The following is a 22,080-nucleotide window of genomic DNA, read 5'->3' on the forward strand; positions in this document are numbered from 1 at the left end:
GGAGGTCAAACTTGGAGGTCTGTTTGTCCAAGGCCTCTCTCGTATGTGCTTGGAGAAGAATAACCAAGGTCCCAACACCAACTACAAGCAGCTCTATTTGAGGATTGATAGATCTTCACGTCTGATTTGCAAACAGTTAAAGTCTTTTGGAAACTTAACACTGGACTTGACAGATTTTCTTTAATATGTGACGACAATTCCTGAATCTCTGAAGTATAACTGCAACCCAAGAAGCCAAGGCAGGAGCAAGGAAGGAAGAGATTAAAGCACTTATATATATAATATGTATACATACATACATTTACATGTAATGATAAACACATTGTCGACAGTTTTCATAAAGAAAAAACCCTAATGTTAAGAAAATCATGTGTTCTTTATACTGAAATAACTCAAAAATATTAAGTAGGTTTGCCACTTACAGCTCTGTAACCCAATCTGTTAACATTACCTATTCTGACATCTGTTTAAAAATGTCTACATGAACATTTAGCAAAAATAGTTTCACAGGCAAATGTGGGTCGAGGAGAAACTCACCATACAGAAATAGCTGAAAAGGTTAAAAGAAAGGGAGAATTTTCCCTCTTTGTTCATCATGCTCTCCTGTTTGTGTAAGGGTAGATAGGTACAGCTCCCACTCTTGGGACTCAAGAACTTCCCCAAGTTTCTCATTATGTCTGTGCCATCAATAACAAGGCTGTGGGCCCCTCATGTATTGCTTGTTAGGAGAAATAGCCACTTTTCAGGGAAAACACAGCATCTTCCCTCAAAGGGTTATGCTGTGGCCACACAAAAGTGCTACCATGCTGGTTCCACCCATCCTCACTGTGAGCATCTCCACCAGGTTCCCGCTTTCAAGATCATAAAATTCAGAAAGAATGATAATAACAGTTCTTAGCAGCTATATCGCAACTTTCCTCCAAGTCTCTCAGAAACTCCTCTGTGGCAGGTGATTATTAGTTACTCATTGCATGGGCAAAAAGTGAAGAACAAAGCAGGTAAATGACATGTTCCCAAGTCGTGCAGTCAAACAGGAACTGAGCTCAGAATATAACCGTAGGGTACAGATCCCAAACCCTCCTGTAGTTTATAGGCCACATTAATTCTCTTTAAAATGGGCTTACTCCTATTAAAATAATCTTTAAGGAAGCGCTACTTAACACTAACAGTAAAAGTCTTTCAAAAAGCTATAGCTTAGCGATATTAACAAAACCGACGACATCAGTGAAAACACAAAACACCACCAAAACCAGCAGCCAAATACAGCGGCTATCCCAGGACCACGACCATCTGCACTACTAACTTATAAAGATATTTAATACGCCAAGCTAAACCAAGAGAGTGTAAGGATATTGAGGAAATCCTGAACACTCAGAGCCCAGGTGGGGACAATCGTGTTTGAATCACCCGAGGCAGAGGCAGCATTGGGATTTCTGCCTCGTCGTGCGACGGAAACATCCTCGCTGCAACCCAGCGTCTGCACCTCGACTGCTCTCCCTGCAAGCCTGGCGAGATGAAGGGATCGGCGCTCATCCCGTGCATTTGCCAGCTTTGCCACACCGGTGACATTAGGCAGCCGTAGGCTTGCTGAGTCCCTTAAAGCAAGAGGAAAAACGCTCCCAGGAGAGAGGGAACGGAAAGTCGTTAGCATGGGAGGCACAAACCCTCTCCTCGCCACAGCAGTAACAGGATTATATTCCACTTGGGGGCAAAATCATCGTCTCTGCTTGCAGCAAACTGAAAATAAAACTTGAATGTTTGAATCCTTTAGTTTTTACTTAACAGTTAAAATGGATCATATCAGCTTAAAATGCATCTTAAAAAAAAAAAAAAAGTATTTTCTTGCCATTTCTCCTTTCATGTTCTTTGATTATAAAACTTGCCAGAACTCGCAGAGGGCAGCTCCGATTTGCAGTGCTTCACCTTTTGCTGAGCATTTACTTTTGGCATTTCCCTTAGGATTGACACTGAAAACAGGCCAGACAGTTTCATCTCCCGAATCTCAGTCATTACCAAATACACCAATATTTGGGTTGGAAATCACTGCAAGACACATTTCAAACCTTAGCCAGACATTCTACAACAAAATACCCATGTAGAGTACAGTTTAAGTTCAACATCCTCAACAGTTTAGCACTTTCTCGGGTTTTCCAGACTGGCTGCAGCCACGATGTTCTCTCCACATTCAGCTCAGCATAACTACCCTGTAAAAAACACTATCTTGAGATCCGTGTCCCCCCCCTTCTTTTTGCCACAGTTTTTTGTATTTTTCCTTTGCAGGATTGTAGCTTTGAAGAATTTGGTGCCTCAGTGGACGAGATGAGGAGGAGGACGGAGGAAGAAACAAGAACAAGACATGAAATGGTTGATGAGGGTTTTCCCAGTGCATTAACGACCGAGTCAGGGACCAGAACTACACTCTGCTCACACCTCTCACTTTCTCATCCTTCTCCAAAAAATACCAATTCAACCCCAACAAGGATGCCGGAGCTTGTTTCTCCCTCTCCTCTGTGCATAGGTAAAATCCACCTGGTGATGCTCTTGGGAGCAGGAATCTTTATCTCAGGAATTTTCACACTTTCAATGAAACCACCCATGATCTTGCAACCAGAAGCCAAACAAATTTGCAAATCCTGCTTGTTTCACTCAAGTTCCCCCTACATTTCTCTTAAGTCCTTGTTTTGGTTTTACACCTGATATGATACCAGTTTAGCAGCGCCATTTCCAATTTGTAGAAAGAGCAGGTTTCTTTGGTCACGGACAATGGTTTCTGTGTAGCAGGGACACAAAGCAATGTGAAATTTTAATATTGCCAAATTTAGGCACCATGGAAAACTTTAGGCAAAAATCAGTTTTAATTAAAAACAAAATAAACCTAACCCACACAGAGTTTCTAGCTTTTACAGCTAGGCCTACCAGAAATTCCTCTCCTCATCCCCCTCCAAAGCACCCATCCTCCTTTCCTCTCTGAAATCTTGTGGGAAAACCCAGATTCATTTTGAACTCACTGAGGGTTTGGCAGCCTCAGCCTCCAGAGAAGGTGCAGCACCGGTGCTCACAGCCCACACAAGCTCTCCTGCGTGGGAGCACATTGCACAGCCACAGCTGTGGGAATCCAGGGAAGTATTTGATAACCCTTTATTAAGCTGCAAAGAGAAGCCTGGAAAAAAAAAATCTTGGGAAGGAAAAAAAAAAAAAAAGAGAGAAAAGAAAATCATAACTATTTAAAAATTTTTTTGTTTAAACAACACTGTCTTTCAGCAGTGTATGACAATCAACATTATCCATTCTACTGCAATACATAAAACTTAGAAAAAGCTAATATAATTACACTTTGACATAAATAAGGCCATCAAAGTCCAGGCACACCACCACTACGGCTGAACTGCTGCTTGACATGATTGCACTGCCTTGCAGGCAGGGAGGGAGAAGAGTATCAAGCATTTAAATCCTTCGTTTTATGTCTAGCCACCAGGATTTCATAGTTCTGGGGCTGAAGTATGGCAATTGTTTTGTATAAAGAAGTTGAATTTCTGGTATTTAAGTTTTTGTTATGGGTTGCAGAACTTGAAGAATGTATTTTCAAATCAGATGTGAACACTCAGTTAAAGCCTGGATGAAATAACTTGTCTAGTTTAATTTCACTAACAGCATTAAAATACAGGAGTTTGTAATTAAAAGGGTTTTCTTTTTAATCATTGCTATATTCAAGATAAACTTCTCATTCCCACAAGGCCACGATTTGTATTTATTTCCCCACAACAGTATCTGGATTTAAAAGTGTTCATCTTCCCCATAAAACAATTGGTTTTGAACCACAAACAAACTCCTTGCAGCCTCAGTCCCTCTCTCTGCTGTTCCTCCTTTGCACGAAGTTCTGCTCATGTTTTCCTTCAGCTAGTATGTTAGTTCAATAATGCCTTCCCCAGAGACTACCAAGTTTATCGTAACTCTTTGCTGCTCCCCCCCCCCCCCTTTTTCCTATAACCACAGTAGACAATCTCCCAGCAGATAAGCCATGGCTGAAAAATACATACTTTTTCTCTTTAAGTGCACTTTTATTTTCCATCCACTAAAGCTGTAAGAACGCCCAGCAGATATTTCCTCATTTCTTGGTCCCTGCCAGGACACCCAGCAGATGCTCTTTTTTAGCCTAACCTCACCTACCCCAAACTTTCCACTCCCTCAGTTGTTTGCCTGTAGTTTACTCTCACCTCCTCCTTCCAGCAAAGCCAGCCTCTGGACAGGTTAAAAAACATACTGTGAGGCGAGCTGCTTGTTTAGCTTACAGCTAAAGGCTACGTTTGACAAAATTACACCCTTGGCAGCACTAGCAGAAATGTGTGCAGAGCATCTCACTGGTACTCACTTTCTAGGCATCCGTATGCTTGACCAAGACCCATGGTTCTCATTTTAACTCAAAAGCAACTTACTTTTAATTTTCTGGTCAGGTTCAAGTCATTTTTGTAACTACAAGAAGGTACCCATCTCCCTGTTCTAACACAAATTACAAAGTATTTTGCATTACTGAGTATGTGTAAAGATTTTGCTTTCCTAAAATGAACATCACCACTAAATAAAGACCCAGCCTTGATATCATGCTACTTGGAGGAAGCCAAGAGTCCAAGTCTTATAAACGCAGAAATCTTAGAGGTATCCCTTAATTCCAGACACAGACTGGGGATATAAATGGCCAACTGGGAGCTGCCCAGGAGCTGGCATTGCCAAGTCACTCCAAAACCTCTGTCCCCTCCACTTACAATGCAGCACTATATGACCCCAAATTCTGCTGCAGACAGAAAAAGTTGGAAAGTATGAACATAAGAGTATTTGAAATGATCAGTCTCTAATTATAAATATCTCACAAGGCAAAAAGGACTTTTAGAAAGAAAGCCCTATGTGATAGTTTATAAAACTTCAAAGGGAATGCGATATGATAACACTTAGCACTTCTAGATACCACTTTACATCTTCAAAGCATAGTCAAATCATTAACTAATTAATCTTCAAAGAACAGCACAAACAGTCAGTGGAAAAAAAAAAACAACTACTGAACATAATTGCTCATTATAAAAGAGTTTCTTACAGTCTTCCTCTTTAGCATTACATTTATTGAGCTGCAGACCTCACGGTTCTCACCCCGCAAAAAAAGAAAAGTTTCATTTTCTGTGCAACACATACAGTGCAGTTCTTCTCTGACAAGTACCTCCATTAAAAATAATCATCGGAAAGACACTTTAGTGTTCCCCAGAAACAACAGCAGAAAGCGAATGTGTTTATTTTACAAGGAAAGACATCCTCTAACTCTCCAGACCTACAAATCCAATCCAGGATTTTCTGAGTCAAACTATATTCTGGCTCATGAGTTTTCACCAGAAATAAAAGGCTCTGCAGCTCGAACCCGATTAAAATTCTGCTGATGGCACGAGCCAGGATGGAGCCCAGCTCGCTCATTGGGAGCTCTTTTGATTCTGAAGGGCGAAGAAGTAAAAACCCCTTTCATGTTAAGGAATGAGCCCAGCTTCTTTGATTAAAAGCATTTGGGGGGGCGCGGGGGGGTGTATTAGCTCATTTGCTCAAATACTTCCCAACTATTTTAATTCACCCGAGCTATCAGTTTAAAGTATAGCAATGTAAGGAACATGACCAAGGCACTCCACATTTTAAATGATCAACACCTCGAATAAGGCACAGACAAAACTGATAGAGTAACTTGGTACCATCTCTGCATATTGCTGGGGAAAAGCACACTGCTAAAGCTGCCTGAGTTGAAACAGACATTTTGGTGCTTTGAAGGATGGGAAGGAGAAAGATTTACTCGTTCCTTGTTTATTCAAAAAGAAAAAAACCTAAGGAATCTGATAACATAATGCACTGGCTCTGGGTAAGATTTTGTCGTCTAATAAATAAAGGACTATTCATACCAGTGAGGACAGATCTCTTAATCTAACTAACCAAGAATTAGACTAATCAATCTTCCATCTGAAGAATAAAGACTGGCTCCTTATCTATTTTGTAGTAATGGCTAAAAGTAATCCAAATGGAAAACTCAAGCCAAGATAAAACAAAACCTTTGCACGACATTAAAAGTCACCCAATATCAAGAAAAAAAAAGTGGCAAAAGCTTTATTTTTTGGGTTGAGAAAAGGGAGACATGCATCTATTTCCTTCTTCTTCTTTCCTTCCCCAAGATTATTTTCTCTTTATATTATAAAAATCCAATAGCAAACTGCAAAAAAAGTTCTTTATTTTTGAAAGGTTCATGAGCTACACTTACCCTTCACAACACATTGTTCAGACTAGAAGCTGAGGTTGTTGTCTGCACCGAGGGCTCTCTCAGGCTCTGCTCCTGTGGCTCGCCCGGAGTCTGCGGTGCAAATTCCATTCCCTTCCAACACCTACAACTTCGCCACTCTGATCCCACTTTCTTACGCTGCGCACAGAGCAGGCCAAGATTAACATTTAAAGAATTGAGATCTATGCCGAACATAGAAGAGTTTAGATTTATGTTTTGCTGAGAGCTTTTTATAGGCCGGATTATTTAAACTGCAAAACTCATGCCAGAAAAGAAAGATACTCATGGGAATTATTTTTTTTTTTTTTTTAATATTAAGAATGAAATGACCAATCCATTCAGGAAGACAGCCTGGTTGATGGACAGGCCAGGCTAGGTTTAGAAACCGTAGGCAAACTAGAGAAGAGTATGGGAGGTCCTGTTTCTGGGCTGGAGGAGCAGAGGGCTTTCAAACCCTTTCTCTAGGAGGCTGATGCACTCGGGGTCCTCCCCATCACGCTGCATCCAGTGGGAAAGACAGCATGACATGATTTTTGGGAAGCCGTGGCTTCTCATCCTGCCTTTAAGTCTAAACAAGCAAAGCAAGGCAGGAGAGAAAAAACACACAAGCAAAATACCCAGATGTACCAACAGCTCTTTGGCTTTTTAGAGCAAAAAAATAATTCAGGCTGAAGTGGAGTCTGAATCCAAAGTGCAACAGATACTCCTCAGCAGCTCTACGTGAGGGCACTTACAAGAGAAGTAAGAAAAATATGAGATTAGGGAAACTTTTTTCTTGTTTGATCTTTATCCTCTTTCGAAGGTGGTTTTAGTTTAGAGTAATGAATACACACACGTAGATTTATTCAGAAACAGCTCCGGTGCAGACAAAGTGCTCTGTCCTAAGTGTATCCTCTAAGGTAAGCAGTTTCACAGAACTAGGTCACTGCAGAAATAAGAAAAAATTAAGAGCTTCGAGAGACAGAGGACAGTAAGTAAGCACTTCTGAAAACCATTTCTAACCTGACAGCCATCTTCACAGCTGTAAGGATGCTGGTGCACTGACAGCACTCTGTCCTTCTGACCAAAACTGCTTCCCGGTCTGTTTCTATCCCCAGTCTGTCTCAAGCCAACTATTGTCTTAGACCGTGAATTCCTTAGGACAGAGACTGCTTTTTTGGCACAACGGGTCGTGGCCCATGACTACATAAGGGAGAGCTACAGATACCACCAACACAATACCCTCCAGCCGCAAAACAAACACCCAGCCTCCTGCTGCTAAGCCTTCCCACATCCAGTTTATTTCAAAACCCAAATACTTCTGCAGCGATACAGGGACACTGCTTTGGACGTGGGTGATGTCCAGCTCCACAGCGGCGTTATTCTGCTCGACACTCCTGGCAGCCACCCTTCCCTGAAGCCGCACCAGTCTCCTGTTCTGTGGCCGGGGTGGTGGAGCTCACGCGGTTTAGATGTTCTCAGCTGAGGACCAGGGAAGGGAAGGTGGGAACCGACATCTCACAGACTTTCAAACACCTTCACACAAGGAGGCAAGGACTAAGGGTATTCCTTGTAGCTTGCTTACAGAAAACTTAACTTCTTATTTCACAAGGTGTGTACCCATGTATCAACTTTTGTTTCTCAAATAAACCTGTTTCCATCTCATTTTTCTGCATTGATCCACTCCTTCCATTCCACTTCTCTCTTACAGGCGTTTTCTCACTAATAAAAAACCTCCCCCCAAAGGCTGTGTTTCTGAGAGCTGCTAACAGGAAAGCCAGAGGAGACAGTCTGCTGTCAATAAATCCTGAAGCACTTCCCTGTTCTTACTATCACTCCAATTCCCTCTTCTCTTCTGCTGCCCTTTTCTGCCAAAGCCATTTTTTGAAAATATTCCTTTCATCAGGAAGCTTTCAAGCCAGAGGCAAGGGAAGAGCAGACACTCAAGTCTGACTGTCGACCCAGGACAGCAAGAAGCTTGAACATGCGCTCACTTTGTTTCTGTGAGAATTCAAACCAGAAATTTAAAAAATGTTGAAGGGAAACTATAGCTTGTTTTCCACCCCTCAAGAAGGAGGAATATTTCTTTAGTACTTTTTTTACATCCATCTTCTGCAGGAGGAAAAGAATGGGTTTTTTACTTAAATAAAAAACATCAGGTGATTCATTCAATGCTTTGCTTTTATAACAGCGCCTGAAAATTTGCTTTCAAAAATTATTTTGATTAATCAACAACTGCATGTGATTTTAAACATTATTTTACTAAGAATAAGTTGTTTGCTTGTTTGGTTTTTTTGATAAAGAGATAGCTCATGAGTAAAACAAAGCCCAGCAAATCCTAGTAAGTGAACAAAGAATGCCTATCTTTAGGATGGAAAACACTACACAAACTATGGTGATGAGACGTATGTCAGGAAATTAGCTTGTCTGGCCAGCACCTGCATTCAAGATGTGGTATACAGCGGATGGGATGGAAAGGAACCTATGGGGACTGTTTGCTTTGCTTTTGGTTTTTACTTTTTCTTTTTTAGATTTCATTAGAAATCCAGAAAGCAAAACTGGAAGAAAGGCTAGAGAGAAATTTGGGGTTCTTTCATCGTATTTGGGGCAAGATATGCAAATTCTCTGTGCACCATGAGGGTAGAACGGTGGGTCTGGCACTTCCTCAGTCAAGTTAAAAAAGAAATCAGTATTTTATTCCAAAAGACACATGAAAATTAAAATAAAATTAAAAAATTCTCTCAAGTCTACATTACTTGTCCAAAAAACCTAAACCAACAACCCCCCCCAAAACACCCAACAAACAAAAAACCCCAAAACTTACGCTAAATGAAATCCACAACCAAAGTCTATAATGTTCTCTAACTTACAACACTAAGGCATCGTAAAAAGTTGAAAAGTAAGATGGAACAGCTGGACAAAACTATGACTAAAAAACTTGAAAACCATGTATTAATTCAAGTTGACTAGGATGCAAAAAACCAAAACCTTGCTGTACTGGAGGACCAAAAGCTGAATTTTTCAGGGATAAGTCACATGGCTTTTGGTTCTAAGCATATTTCTAGCTCTTTAAGCGTGTCAAGCAAATGCACTGACTGTCAAGACGGAAATGCCCTGACAAGACAAAGAAAGGAAGTATTTTAGGATGTCCTTTTATTTTGTAGTTTTTGCATATCGCTACAAACACAGCCTCACATTAGCTGAACTCAGCTAAGAAGATCAGAGAAACTTCTCTGCATGGCCTCTTCAGCAGCTGACACTACCGATGCCAAAGCAGTCAGGCCTAGGAAGGAGAATGCCTTGGAAAAAAAAAAAAAAGGGGGGGGGGGAGAAATAAAAAGTGCATAAACCACAACAAAATTATCCATGGTAGGCTCGAATAAAATCTTCATGACATTTTTATAAAGTACTTAGACTAAGGGCATTACTTTAGGTATCATCTTTCAAACATGAAATCTCAAATTAAGAGCAGTGTGACAGTTTCAAGGAGAAATAAAAGCTTGTTGCTATGGCAATCAATGCTAATTCTCTATGCCAAGGAAATGTTAAAGTCTAATGGAAAAAAAAAAAAAAAAACAACAACCCTACAACAGAAGGAAAAAAACCCAAACTGTACTACTTACCAGAATTTAAGTCACGTCCAGGGTTGAAGGCTCTGCTGTTGACGGTGGTAGACAGTCTATCACAGCTAATAGTTCTAGAAACGTTGGTGTTAAAATTTCCATCAAATCTGAAATGACAACAACAGGATTAGCAATCTAACATTCAACCTACACAGCATCTACAATGGAAATGCATCTTTTTGAAATTTCAATGAAAAATAATTATTTTGGAAACTCCAACATTATAGGTATTTTAAGGGTCCAGGAAAAATTGTGAAACCCAGGACTAGGGGGGGATAAGCTCATCACGGCTGGATTGCATCTGCTCTCTACAATGATACATTGCATTTTCCTTCACAATATTCCTTGAAAGATAGGATCATAAGAGAGTGTGCTCTTTCATCTCGATTTAAACAGTAGAGGTTCCAGCTTGGGAAACATGTGCAGCATCCAGGCATGCCATGAACCAAACTTTTCCTTGCTAGAGACTCTTTCACCAGTACTATTATTTCATCTTTCACTTTTAAAAAATTTATTCCAAGCGTCTTTCATGAAGAGGATTTCCTCTTTATGTCTTTACAAAAAAGATCTAATAGAGCAATTGTAAACCTGTTTTCTGTACCAAAACTGAGGATTTACATTCCAAATAGTGGAAGGAACTTGACAGTCTGAAGTTTTGTTATGTTTTGGTTAGGTTAAATAATTCAAATACATTCATAACTCTGATGCAAATAGTGCATAGTTCTAATGACGATAAAATATAATTAATCCAATGCCTTAACAAAATCTAAATAAAAAAGGGTTATAAATAACTGGAAACTCTTCTGAAGCTTTCAAGGACTTAAATGCAGTTTTGCATAATTTACCTAGGCCAATTTTATTTGTTAACATTTTTGTGACCTTCAATATTTTGATTACATTTGACTTACGGTCTGATTATTCTAGTATTTCAAAAAACCAATTTACTTCCTATCAAAGAATTGTTCTACCGCCAACCTGTTCCTAAGAAATTACAACAAACTGCAAGCAAGGTCTGCATAAAACCCCATCCTGGAAGAAGAGCCTTAGCCTTTTGGGCATGAAAGCTGATAGGAAAGAAGTCTTGGAGAGAAACTGGGCAGAGTAGGGGTTTGTTCAATACTGTCAAGACTAAACCAGCAAATTCCACAAAAACCAGCTACATCAAAAGATACTGACCAACTTACTTAATATTAATGGCACATCAATCACTGGCTTACATCTCTATAGCATTCACCCAGTGCCATTCTAATGCTTTCCATTTACCTCAATGCACGCATATATTATATATGTGCTTAAGGTTCTTTATTTAGTTGCTTATTGTCCACCGTACTTAATTGCTTAAACTGATGTTACATTTTTTCATACACAGATGTATATGTACACATACAAACACACTCACATATATATGCTATCACATAGTGGAGGCCCAAAATATTGCAAGCAAAAGTGGTATGGAAACCAAGCACCGTTCTTCTGGTTGAAGATTTTAATTAAGAAATTGAAATCCAGTAAGTTGCAACTACTTCAACAAATACGGTGCCCAGTAAGAATGGAAAGACACTGATTTTCTGGTTCTGTCCTTACAGAGTGCTTGCTGTAAGGGCTGGGGTTCATAGACACAAACAGACAGTAAAACAATGCGCTTCCAAATCACCCACTTAAAACAACAATTAACAGAAACAAAAACCACAGACAGATGGAATTGGTTACCACAAGGAAATTTCAAGTTATGACCACAGGAAGCAAGTCTTTTTAAGCAAAGTCAAACTCTCCTAATCCAATACATTTTCTTTCAGCCCAATTCAAAATAATTTCATCCTATGGGGAGGTAGCTGCAGCTGCCCCAAGCCAGCCAGATGCCGAGAGCCTCCATCTCTCGGTTTATGGGGTCCTCACATGCGGGATGCAGGAGAACCTTTTCTGTAGGAGAACATTTATATGACTCAGAAGAAATCTGTGAAAACTAACTAAGGATAAGAAAAATATTTGTTAGTGGGCTTAAGATCATCACTTCTGTAGGTGACTGGATCCACTTTTAGGAATTTTAGCATTACAAAACCAGACAAGTGCTCCTGAGAGGAGCGCTGGAGCTCGCTGCCAGCAGCACTGCTGTTGCATACACAGGCCATGAGTTTGCCTTTTGTTTGTGATTCATGCCAGTATAACCATATTTAAGGTTGGGCTGGGTTTTTTTTGTTGCTTAAAGCAGAGGTTTAACTTCTGTTATCGCTGAAGAGTATAGCATAGCCTTCTCACAAGTTTAGAAATTCGCCCTTCAAGTATAGGAGTCATTTCCCGAGAACTTGCTATTAAACTCCTTAATGACTTTCTGAATTACAGAAAGTAAAATAGTCTTTTATACAAATGCATAACAAAACCTCAGACACTGAATTCTCTGGTCTTAACATCAGATTAAATTTTATGATTCTTGTAGAGTCACAAGAAATCTCATTTTACATAGCTAGAGCTCATCAGACTAGAGGCTCTGTTTGAAGAAGCTCTAATCACACTGAATTTTTTAATATGCAAAAAGTGATTACTGATTACATTATTGATTACTAACTGCTTAATTTTAATATCTTCACTGCCACATAGAAATATCAATGAAAACAATGTCTCTCCTTAAACTGGCATGCTTTAAAATTAATCTATATCCATAAACACTACATGCATCTTAAACTAACTGCGTTATTTTTAAAGGAGATGAATGAGACTAGCAGTGAACAGTTAGAGTTACTGAGGCACTAACATTTTTTTGATCCCTTCTCAAACCTAGACTTAAGGGAAAAAAAAAAGTGTCACGTATATTTGGAAATAATTAACTGCCCTCCATACACTTTAAAAATTATGTAGAATACATGCAGTTTAAACATAGCTTTATCAGTTTGGGTCAATATTTTTGATATACATATATCAATACTGGGGGAAAAAAAAAAGTTTTTAAGTTGCAAACCTTCTACTATATAGATGCAAATACACAGGGAGAGTGCAAGTTTTTGCATCAGGGAGTCCCAGAGCAGTCTGTACACAAATTCTCCCTCTCATCTCTTTACAAATATTTTACATACCTCAGTCTTTGGACACAGTCAGGTTACCCTGCATAAACACAAACGTTTAACTCTGCTTGCCCTCCTCTGTCTCCACCTAACACATGCAATTATGAACTTGCTCGTCACTGGAGAAACATCTTTAATTGAGGCAGCTGCTCAACACATCAAAACCCCTCAGCGATGAGCGAAGTGAAAAATGCCGTATACAGCGGGAACAAGAACAGGCAGCTAAATTCCCTGCTCTACAAAAAGTACTGTGGGTTCCTTATTGGACACAGATGTTCAGTGCTTTTGGTATTTTATCCAAAACAGCATAATCAACAGCACTCCATCAGTGCTGGTGTTTTGATTCAAGACTCAGATAGGGGCAAAGAGCTTTTGATGGTCTTCTGCACTATCCTTGCTCTTTACGGCAAGGAAGAGAGACAGAGAAACAGACGGACAGACAGATAGAAAGGTCTCCTGTCCTCTTGATCAGAGCCCACCACCATCAGGTTGTAAGATCAAGATGGGATGCTACATCAGACACCGAAGCAGCCAAACCATGACGGCGTGGAGCTCTGCATGGGCTCATCCACTCTGTCGGGAGCTGCTTGTTGAAATTATTGGCAACCTGCTCCCTGAAAATTCCCCAAAGTCCTCCCCATTGAGGAAAAGACTTGACGTTTCACAGGAACGTAGTTCTCGGATCAAGGCTATGGCTTTTCTTATCCCCATCAAAATGTAACCACTTCAAAAAATTACAGCTCCTACCAAGCAAGCAAAAATGTTGTTGATTTTTTGTTGGCTAAAGAATCTCAAGACTAAGATTGATTGATAAAGGATGGGTTTCACAAAAAACATGTTTATCTTTGGGCAAAACCAGACAGAGAAGAGCTAGAGACTGCAAAACATCTCCATGCTAAAGAAATATTTCGGAGGAATACTAAAGAACAAACTCTTAGGGAAAAATAATGACTTTTCAGGATGTTAGCTAATTGTCCCAGTGCTCCCTTCAAAATCTGTTAGTGATGGCAACAGGATACCTTGTTAGCAACTAACGTTATTCATGTCTCAGAACACAGGCAGTAAATGCTGGGGTTTAATTCAAAATCATCTGGAATCTTCCTCTGCTCTGATTTTATTTTATGCCAAAAGTCACCGCTCACACTCACTTCAAGTGACATGTGCATCCCGACGTGCAGTTCTGACACTACCCAAACTACTCGCTTTAAATTACCCGGCAGAGAACGTATGTATCTTGATTCAAAATGTTGAGTGTATTACTACATCACTTCTTCGTACACACAGAGCTGCCAAACTGAATTTCAGGTCTCAGTCATGACAGGTATTAACGTGAGGTTTCAAGCAGATGAACACAGGGTCCAATTCTGGCATGCCTTCTAAAAATAAAGGCAAAAATGAAGTTATCACCCTCAATTGTCCCGCCACGGGTGCTCCTGCAGCCCCAAACTGATCGCCACGGGCCAAGGGGATCGGTGTTTCAGCTACAAACACCCTATTTACATTGCACTTTCTATCGGAGCATGTCAAAGCACTTTGACGCAAAAATCAACAAAGTCCCTCAGCTTTTCTCGGTAAGAAAGTATTATGTTACCCATCAGGAAAATGAAGACATAGATGCCTAAATAATCTGCAGCAGAGCTAGAAAAGGGAAGCAAGAAATTACTGCAGCCCAGACCACCCCTCCTTTCTCTTGCTACAGCACACAAGTAGCAAAAAAAGAACACAGTTAATGGGAAAATGATATAAATAAAATATGCAGAGGAACAATTGTTTTGAACCCCATAAACTAAAGACCAGCCCTCAGACAGACCTGTCATCCTACAGCAAGACTGCTCCAGACTAAGCTATGTGGGATATCTACCTCAAATCTCTTTTCAGGTGCAGTTTGCCTTAAAACTGATTTTTTGCACCTTGCAATGGAGTGTATTTTTAAAGCGTGACTGGTTCCATGACACAAGGACCTTGAGAAGAGACCAGCTCCCATCGCAAATGTACATCCCCAGAAAACCAAGACCAGAAACCGGACAAAGGCAGTACTGTGGCAAATTTACATTGCAATATTTGTGGTCATTTTAATTACACTGGAGAATTTTCCATGTGCTTCTTCTGGGTGTCTCCGAGTCGTTTCAATTAAGCATGTGCTACAAACCTATTTGGCAATCTTCACCATTAAAGCAACAATTAAAACTAAAGCCTCAACACTGCCACGTGGCATTTACAGTAAACGCTTACATTCTTGGCTGTAAGCACCGGTTTTACCTTTCCTACGACGTATTTATACCATCCATGTTTTCCACATGAGTTTCAAACTGTACAGATCTTCCCATCACTTGCTTTGGAAGAAGTTAAAAACCCCAAAACTTTAAGATTTGCAGACAAGCATCGATCACCACTCTTTCTCTGCACAAAGGCAATTTAATTTTTACCAGTGTCTCCCACTTTTGCCAGCAGCAAGACTACGAGGTGGAGGACAACAGCGATGGCTGACCGAGGTCTCCTCTGAGATCTGGCCCCAAATGTTCTAGGTGGTAACACCACGGCCAACACTTAGGAAGTCCTCCAAAATCCTTACCAGAAAAAGACACCAAAACCTGTATTTACATGTAATTAGTTTTTGTACTTACTTAAACGAGAGCAAAAGACATTGGCTGAAATTCAGTTTCAAGACAGGCCCGCTCACCCCATCCCCCTTTCCCTGCTTCTCTCTAAAAAGCCCTTCCTTCTGGATTCACTTTAATGAACAACCGATCGAAACTGCATCCCGAGGGAGCAAACAGAGCTGCGACTCCCACTTTGATCTCTTCCCCATGGAGAAACGCGCTCCCTGCCTAGCTTGCAAGATGTTCATTTGATTGACGTTTGCTCTGATGTGCAAACTGCTTTGAACTTCAGACATTAAATTCCCATCAGGCTGCACTCATTTTTATTCTCCTTCAACAGGATTTACAAGCAGGAGATCAGCAAGTGGAGAAGATAAAATAAATTTGCAGAAGCTTTGAATCTTACATCAAAACAGCGCTCAAGTGAGTTCCAATTGGATTTTGTTCGGCCTGAATTTACAGTGTAAATCAACCTCTTTTGTACAGTTTCAGTTTAGGGAAAAATGAGGGAGCTGCGTATAAAAATGACACTTGAGCAGCTACTGAGGAGTTCTCATTGTTTTAAGCCTCATTTCTTTCCCTCCCTTTCCGTTCATACAAATTTAAAGCTGATTTTAGTATGCAAATGAAATTACATAAGTTCATTGAAAATTCAGCATTTCCTTTGACATTCACAAATAGGCATGCTTTCTTGATTGTAGGGCATGATTTTAACTCATATTTTACATACTTAAATAAATACTTAAACATATAGTTCCCACTGCATCTAAACAGAATGCTGGAAAACACTGTTTTCACGAATAAATTCAACAAAAAAAAAGCTACTGATGATTCAGTTAACCAGTTTCTTCTGGCAAGGCATAGAAGTTGTTCCAATTATTTCAACTACTGCTTGAAGAAGTCAAAGTATACTTGCTCTCAGGTGTAAATGAAGTGTATTACTGGAAGGAGGACTGCAACGCAGTAACACAAACTATTCCAGAAACCCCTTTTTCATGAACTCTGCCGCATTTACGAAGTCAAAGCAACAGTCCAAGAGAGCAATTTCCTAAATACCTGCTACAGTTTATGGACACCACAAGGTCATGCCAAGACTAGCACTATGCATGCTCCCTACATTTTCTAGAAACCCACATGCATTACTGTAGCCTGATACTCTGCAAGAGCAGCAAATACATCTTAAATTGCATTTAGTGTGGCCCACCCACTTCTCCTTTGAAAGTGCAGCTCTTCAGATATTGCGGCAACTGAAGGAACTGAATGGGATTCCCGTTATCGCCCACTTAACTGCTCCAGAGAGGAAAGATAAACACAGAAAGAGCTGCGATAAAATTGAACTGCATTAGCAAATATTTAACCATCTGTTTAAAAAAAGAAAAAAACAGACGACTTCTGAAGGTGTTATCACAGTCACGGAGTAAATGATTTTCAAAAATAGGTTTGTAAACTCACTTATTCAAACAGCTCTATTAATGTTTGTAACGCAACACTGCCAAGTAGTATGTTTTACCAACGAATATTTCTCCATTCCATCTCCTTTCACAAATTTAGATAAATGCATTCCCTAAGCTCTTATCAGCATAGTTAAATAAAGAACAAAAATAGATTCAGCTCCCTTGAAACATGTACGTTAGCAGCAAAGGCAAGAGCATTAATGAATGGCAACGTGCCTCTAAACATATGTTTTTTGGAGACCTGTGACAACTTTCCACAAAAGCCAGCAGTGAAATTCATTTTCATTCTTCAGGGTAGAAGCAAAGAGAAAAAGGGATGCTTCCACCAGCGTACGTGTATATTCACATCCATCTGCAGGTGCAGGGTTATCGGGGGACCATGGTCGGCCACGCACCCCTCGCAGAAGCAAAGCACCATGCAGGGCGGCTTCCCGGCGCTGCGACTCTGCCCTTCTCTCCCCGCTCAGGTCCCAGTCGCAGGCAACTCAAGGAAACTGTTTCCTACCTTCTCTCACAGACACATGAGGACATGAAATGCTGTAGCACAGCAGAGCGTGATGGGTCTTAAAACTGGGCAGGAGAGGAAGGGGATCAAGATTGGGTTAGGGAAGATTTTTTTGTCTCCCTTTAAAAGCATGACCTCTGTTTTTTTGTTGGAAAAGCTGCACAGGCAGCTGTGTGTTTCCTCACAAATATATCTGAATAAGAAGTTATAGACTCTTTTTTTTGGAAGGTCACCTTACTGCAGATATGCAGGGCTTTGCTATGTTGAGAAAACCACTGGAGTGTACTCTGTGGCACCAATTCTGTAAAGTACGTACTTGCAACTTCATGTGTACTTACCGTGCGAACGCAACTTTAACTTACCTGACAAAACTGGAACTATATAAAGCTACTTCTGAAAGTCTCCTACAAGAGCCAGCTAGCATCAATCACAGCTTCCCCTGAAAAAGGCATTTTGTGTACCGAGTAGATGATGAATACTCAAACATTACACACATTATCAGACTTACTCTTTCTTTTTGTGTGGAAAGAGTTTGATTTTCTTTCATCTGCAAATATTCAATATAAAACACCTATTTGATCTACATGTTGCCATCCAGTCCAACACCATCTCTATGAAGAAAGCTATTTCAGTTGTCATTCACAAGTCAGACCACACAGACCTGCAAAGTTACAACCCCACGCAAAGCTAACGCTTCCAAACCCGTTTCCCAAAACTCATTTCTTGAGTCCCTATTTAGACACTTTTCACAACTGACACGTATCCCGTAAGTTCCCACTGAAGGTGCAGGGAAGCTGCAGGTGCTCAGTACTTCTGATAAATAAACACTGTTTATTCTTTCCCCTACCCTCTGGCTGACGCTCTGCTATAGCCCCATCTGCATCCCACGCACATCAGGCCATTTCAGTTCCAAGACTTCCTAAAGACCTACCGAGGGCTTTCTCGGGAATGAAGCATCTCAGGCATGACAAACAGGAGACACTGTCTTGTACACAAAAGGTATTTATCCTCTTAAGAAGGAAGATACTTTAATTAAGACATTGTCTTGTAAATAACCGCCCAATTCAATCATGATAGGGAATGTCTGGAGACAGCACGAAATCCGTTTCTCATTGATTCTTCAGCAGCTTTTATTACTGAGGAAACACAAAGCCTTATTTTTCCAGCAGGGATTTCTTCAAGGATTAGAAGATGCATGTCACTTGACATCCATTTTCCTTATCTCCCATCAGTTTACCCATCCGCTTTGCTGAGAGCCCGGAGCACTTTATCCATATTAACTCTGTCTGGTTGGAGTGATGCCATGGGCTGCCTCTTCTCAACTGCTCAACTGCTTCCTCGATGCGGCACACAGCCCTGGGAAAAGGAGCAAGTCTCCAGGCTCTGACCCCACGGACACAAATACAGCCCAGACGGGAGGGCAGATACCGGATCTTCGTACCATCCACTTCTGAGCTTGTCTGAAAGCTACGCTCTCTGGTTGCTCTTCTCAACTGTTGTCTCTCCCTCCATTACCATCATGTTTTTTTCCATTCCCAAACCTTGATTAAGTAGAACTGAAAATGCAAACAGCTATATCTGAAGCAAGAACAGCAAAAACTAAAGAAAAACAGATAGCCCCTGCTCTGTTGCTCCAATTTAGCAGTCCACCTCTACTTAGCAGTACATGCATGTATACTTAAATGTATGATTAATTTCCATTTACACGAGCACGTGCTTAAACACTTTGGTAAACTGGGTGAGCATGGATGTTGAATTAAGGCCTATCAAAAAATTCCTTGCCAAAACCACTCAATAACCACCAACTGCACTGCCTCATCAAGTTGATTTTGCATATTCTAATTTATTTATTTTCACCCCTTTCCAAAACAAGGTAGTCCCATTGCACAAACCAGCCTTGGTGCGGAGAACAAATACGTGATTGCTAGTACTTACACTAGTCAGGCCAGTATATGCTGGGTACAATATAGCAACCAAAAGCCCAGTTAGGCTGTTAATTTTAATTCAGAACTAGTCACCATGGACTGGAATCACAGTCACGTGGAAACTTACTCATTTGGGCTCTTCACTGTAAAAGTCAACACCACATAATGGCAATAAAATAAATATTGTTTTCCTTGTCAGATCTCACTACTCAACTAAATGAGCAATTTAAATGCCAGGTACATTTTATATCCCAGTTCGTGCTTTGTTAGTCCTATTTCATACCATTTATTTCTAGTCACCAGGTGTGGTATTCTCACAGTTTACCTCGAGCAACACGGCAAACTGTCTTCTAAGCCAATGCTCAGATTTTCAAGATAAATACAAGCAAATACAAGGCCACACATGGATAATTTTGTTAATGCTAACAACAAATATAAACTAAATAAAGATACCAAGCCCTTAAAAAACCCCCAGAATAAATCCTCTCTCTACACAATAGTTTATAATCTCTACTTTACACAGATAGTGTAAATACCTTCCCACCTAATTTTTCCAAAACCCAAACTTGCTGCATTCCTAAAGCAATGTCACTAAAAGCAGTATAAAAGGCTGATGGAAGGAATCGCCTGACAACATAAAGTGCCCTCAGACTTACAAATGTCTTCATGCGTTCAGAGGCTGAACACCGTGAGATAAACAACCTTAAATATTGTGGGACGAGCCTTCAAATCTCCCTTAAAAATAGAGTCTGAAGATAATGTGCTTCTGACACTGTTCTTGCACGAAATGTTTACTCAAGTAAAGAGGCCACATGACGAAACACCTCCCTACACCAAGAAAAAGAATACGCAGAGTTAAGCAGTTGTAACACAAATATTTCACAACCCTCCCAAAAGAAAAACCGTAGCCCTAAGGACACACACATTTTCAAGTTACAATCGAAAGCAAAGTATCTCCTGAAAACAGCAAATAGCACAGACAAACCTATGTCTTTTTCAATGTGACCTCTTCTATAGCAGTAGCTAATAAATGCTCTAAACCAAACTATTGTAATTATTGTTGCTCTAACTCCATCACTCTTCTGCCCAACACCAACACACATTTTTTAAACGTCAAGGATAAGCCGTCACCAGCAAAAGCACATCTAGCTCAACTTCTCACAAGTGCAAGCCTCCTCACAGCCAGACCAAGTTAGTCCAAAAATTTAAGGTTGAAGAGTTCAAGTAAATCAGTAGCCTTCAAAATACGATCACAATATCCAGGTGGGAGATATCTGTGTCTCTGTTTTAAAAATAATTCCTAAATCCACGTTCAAACACTCTTACGTGTGTTCCAGTTCCCCAAAATCTGACCATTAAGGTAGGCATCTTAACTTTCAGTATTTTCTGTCAAAAATCTCAGTTTACATATTTCTCTGGACACCTTCCTGCAAAGACACTCGTCCCACTGGCCATTTCCTCCCTTTTAACCAGGCCTAGAGGTGACCAAGACAGAGAAACAGGGATCCTATCGAGCAAGTAATCTTATAATTTTTACAGAAAGCTTCTGCTTAAAAAGGAAGTTATCTCAGTTGGGCATTTCTATTAAAAATTAATCTCTTTTCTGGAGAGGTAGGGAGACGGGGATGGGTTTTGCAGTAGCTGACGACGCTGAGCAGGGGAACGGCGTGAGGTGCCCTCCTGGCGTTTCAGGAAGAGCCACCTCCTGCCCGTGTGAACCGTGTTACTTTCCCCTTTAGCAAGCTTGTGTCAAACACAAGACCTACTAATGCTACCTTGGATATCAACATTAGCTTTTTTCCCCAACATTTTTAACCAAAATGGGGAATCTTCCAGAAGGGAGATGCCACAGAGAAGGAAAATGAAAGGAAGAGCAGCAGGCAGGAGAGGCAGAAGGGGGAGAAACGACAAATGAAATGATGGCGGAAGCATTTAGACAATCAGGCGATTAACAAAGCACGGCACCAATAACAACTTCGAAGTTAAGCTTCACAAGAAAAACATGGTTTTACATTCTTTCTTTGTATGACTTGCAGACAATTTCCTAAAGACAGCAGTGGGTATATTTTGGATGGTCCGATAAGCCACCGTTCTTCACCCTACGTACTCGACCGGGTCTTGCCAAAGTGCTGTCTGGAAGATCCTGCAGACTGATTGACTGGTCTGGTAACCACTTTAGCAGATTTAATATTATCAAGTCAAGTAACTAAATAATGAGAATCATACTGTAGAGCCTGAATGAGGAGCTCTGCAAATAGAAAATTCACCTCTCTGCTTTGCCAGCTGTGACCTCCGGTTCATTTTTTAAACCATTTACTGTGAAGGATCTTTACGCAAGTCCACCATGGGTAAAGAAATTTCTAAAGAACTTGCAAGCCAAGTAATTTTGGAGGACAAAGTGAAAGGAAATTCATAAAAGTTTCCAGACTAAGAGCAGACCTCTTTTTTTTTTTTTTTAATGAAAAATTATGCAGAACTGACAAGGGGGTTATAAATCTCCTCATTCTTCCTTCTCTTCACCCCTTGCTTGGAAGGTGTTACTGCTGGCTGGCAGCTCCTGCACGGAGAGATCAGAGGGCAGAAAGGTTTTCATCCTCAACTAATTCTTAACCTGTCTCCCAGCGCTGCCAACAGTCTGGTCAT

General features: G+C 40.5%; 1 protein-coding gene across 1 annotated transcript in view; it reads right to left on the reverse strand.

The window, feature by feature from the left end:
• The window catches only part of CACHD1 (cache domain containing 1), a 113,118-nt gene that overhangs the window by 36,965 nt on the left and 54,073 nt on the right, over positions 1-22,080 (reverse strand). The window contains exon 4 of the mRNA XM_072868266.1: positions 9,898-10,004. Coding sequence (XP_072724367.1) covers positions 9,898-10,004 — 107 coding nt within the window. The remainder of the gene's footprint in view (positions 1-9,897; positions 10,005-22,080) is intronic.

This window comes from Ciconia boyciana, chromosome 7 (assembly GCF_034638445.1).
Source record: "Ciconia boyciana chromosome 7, ASM3463844v1, whole genome shotgun sequence".
NCBI classification, from domain to species: domain Eukaryota; kingdom Metazoa; phylum Chordata; class Aves; order Ciconiiformes; family Ciconiidae; genus Ciconia; species Ciconia boyciana.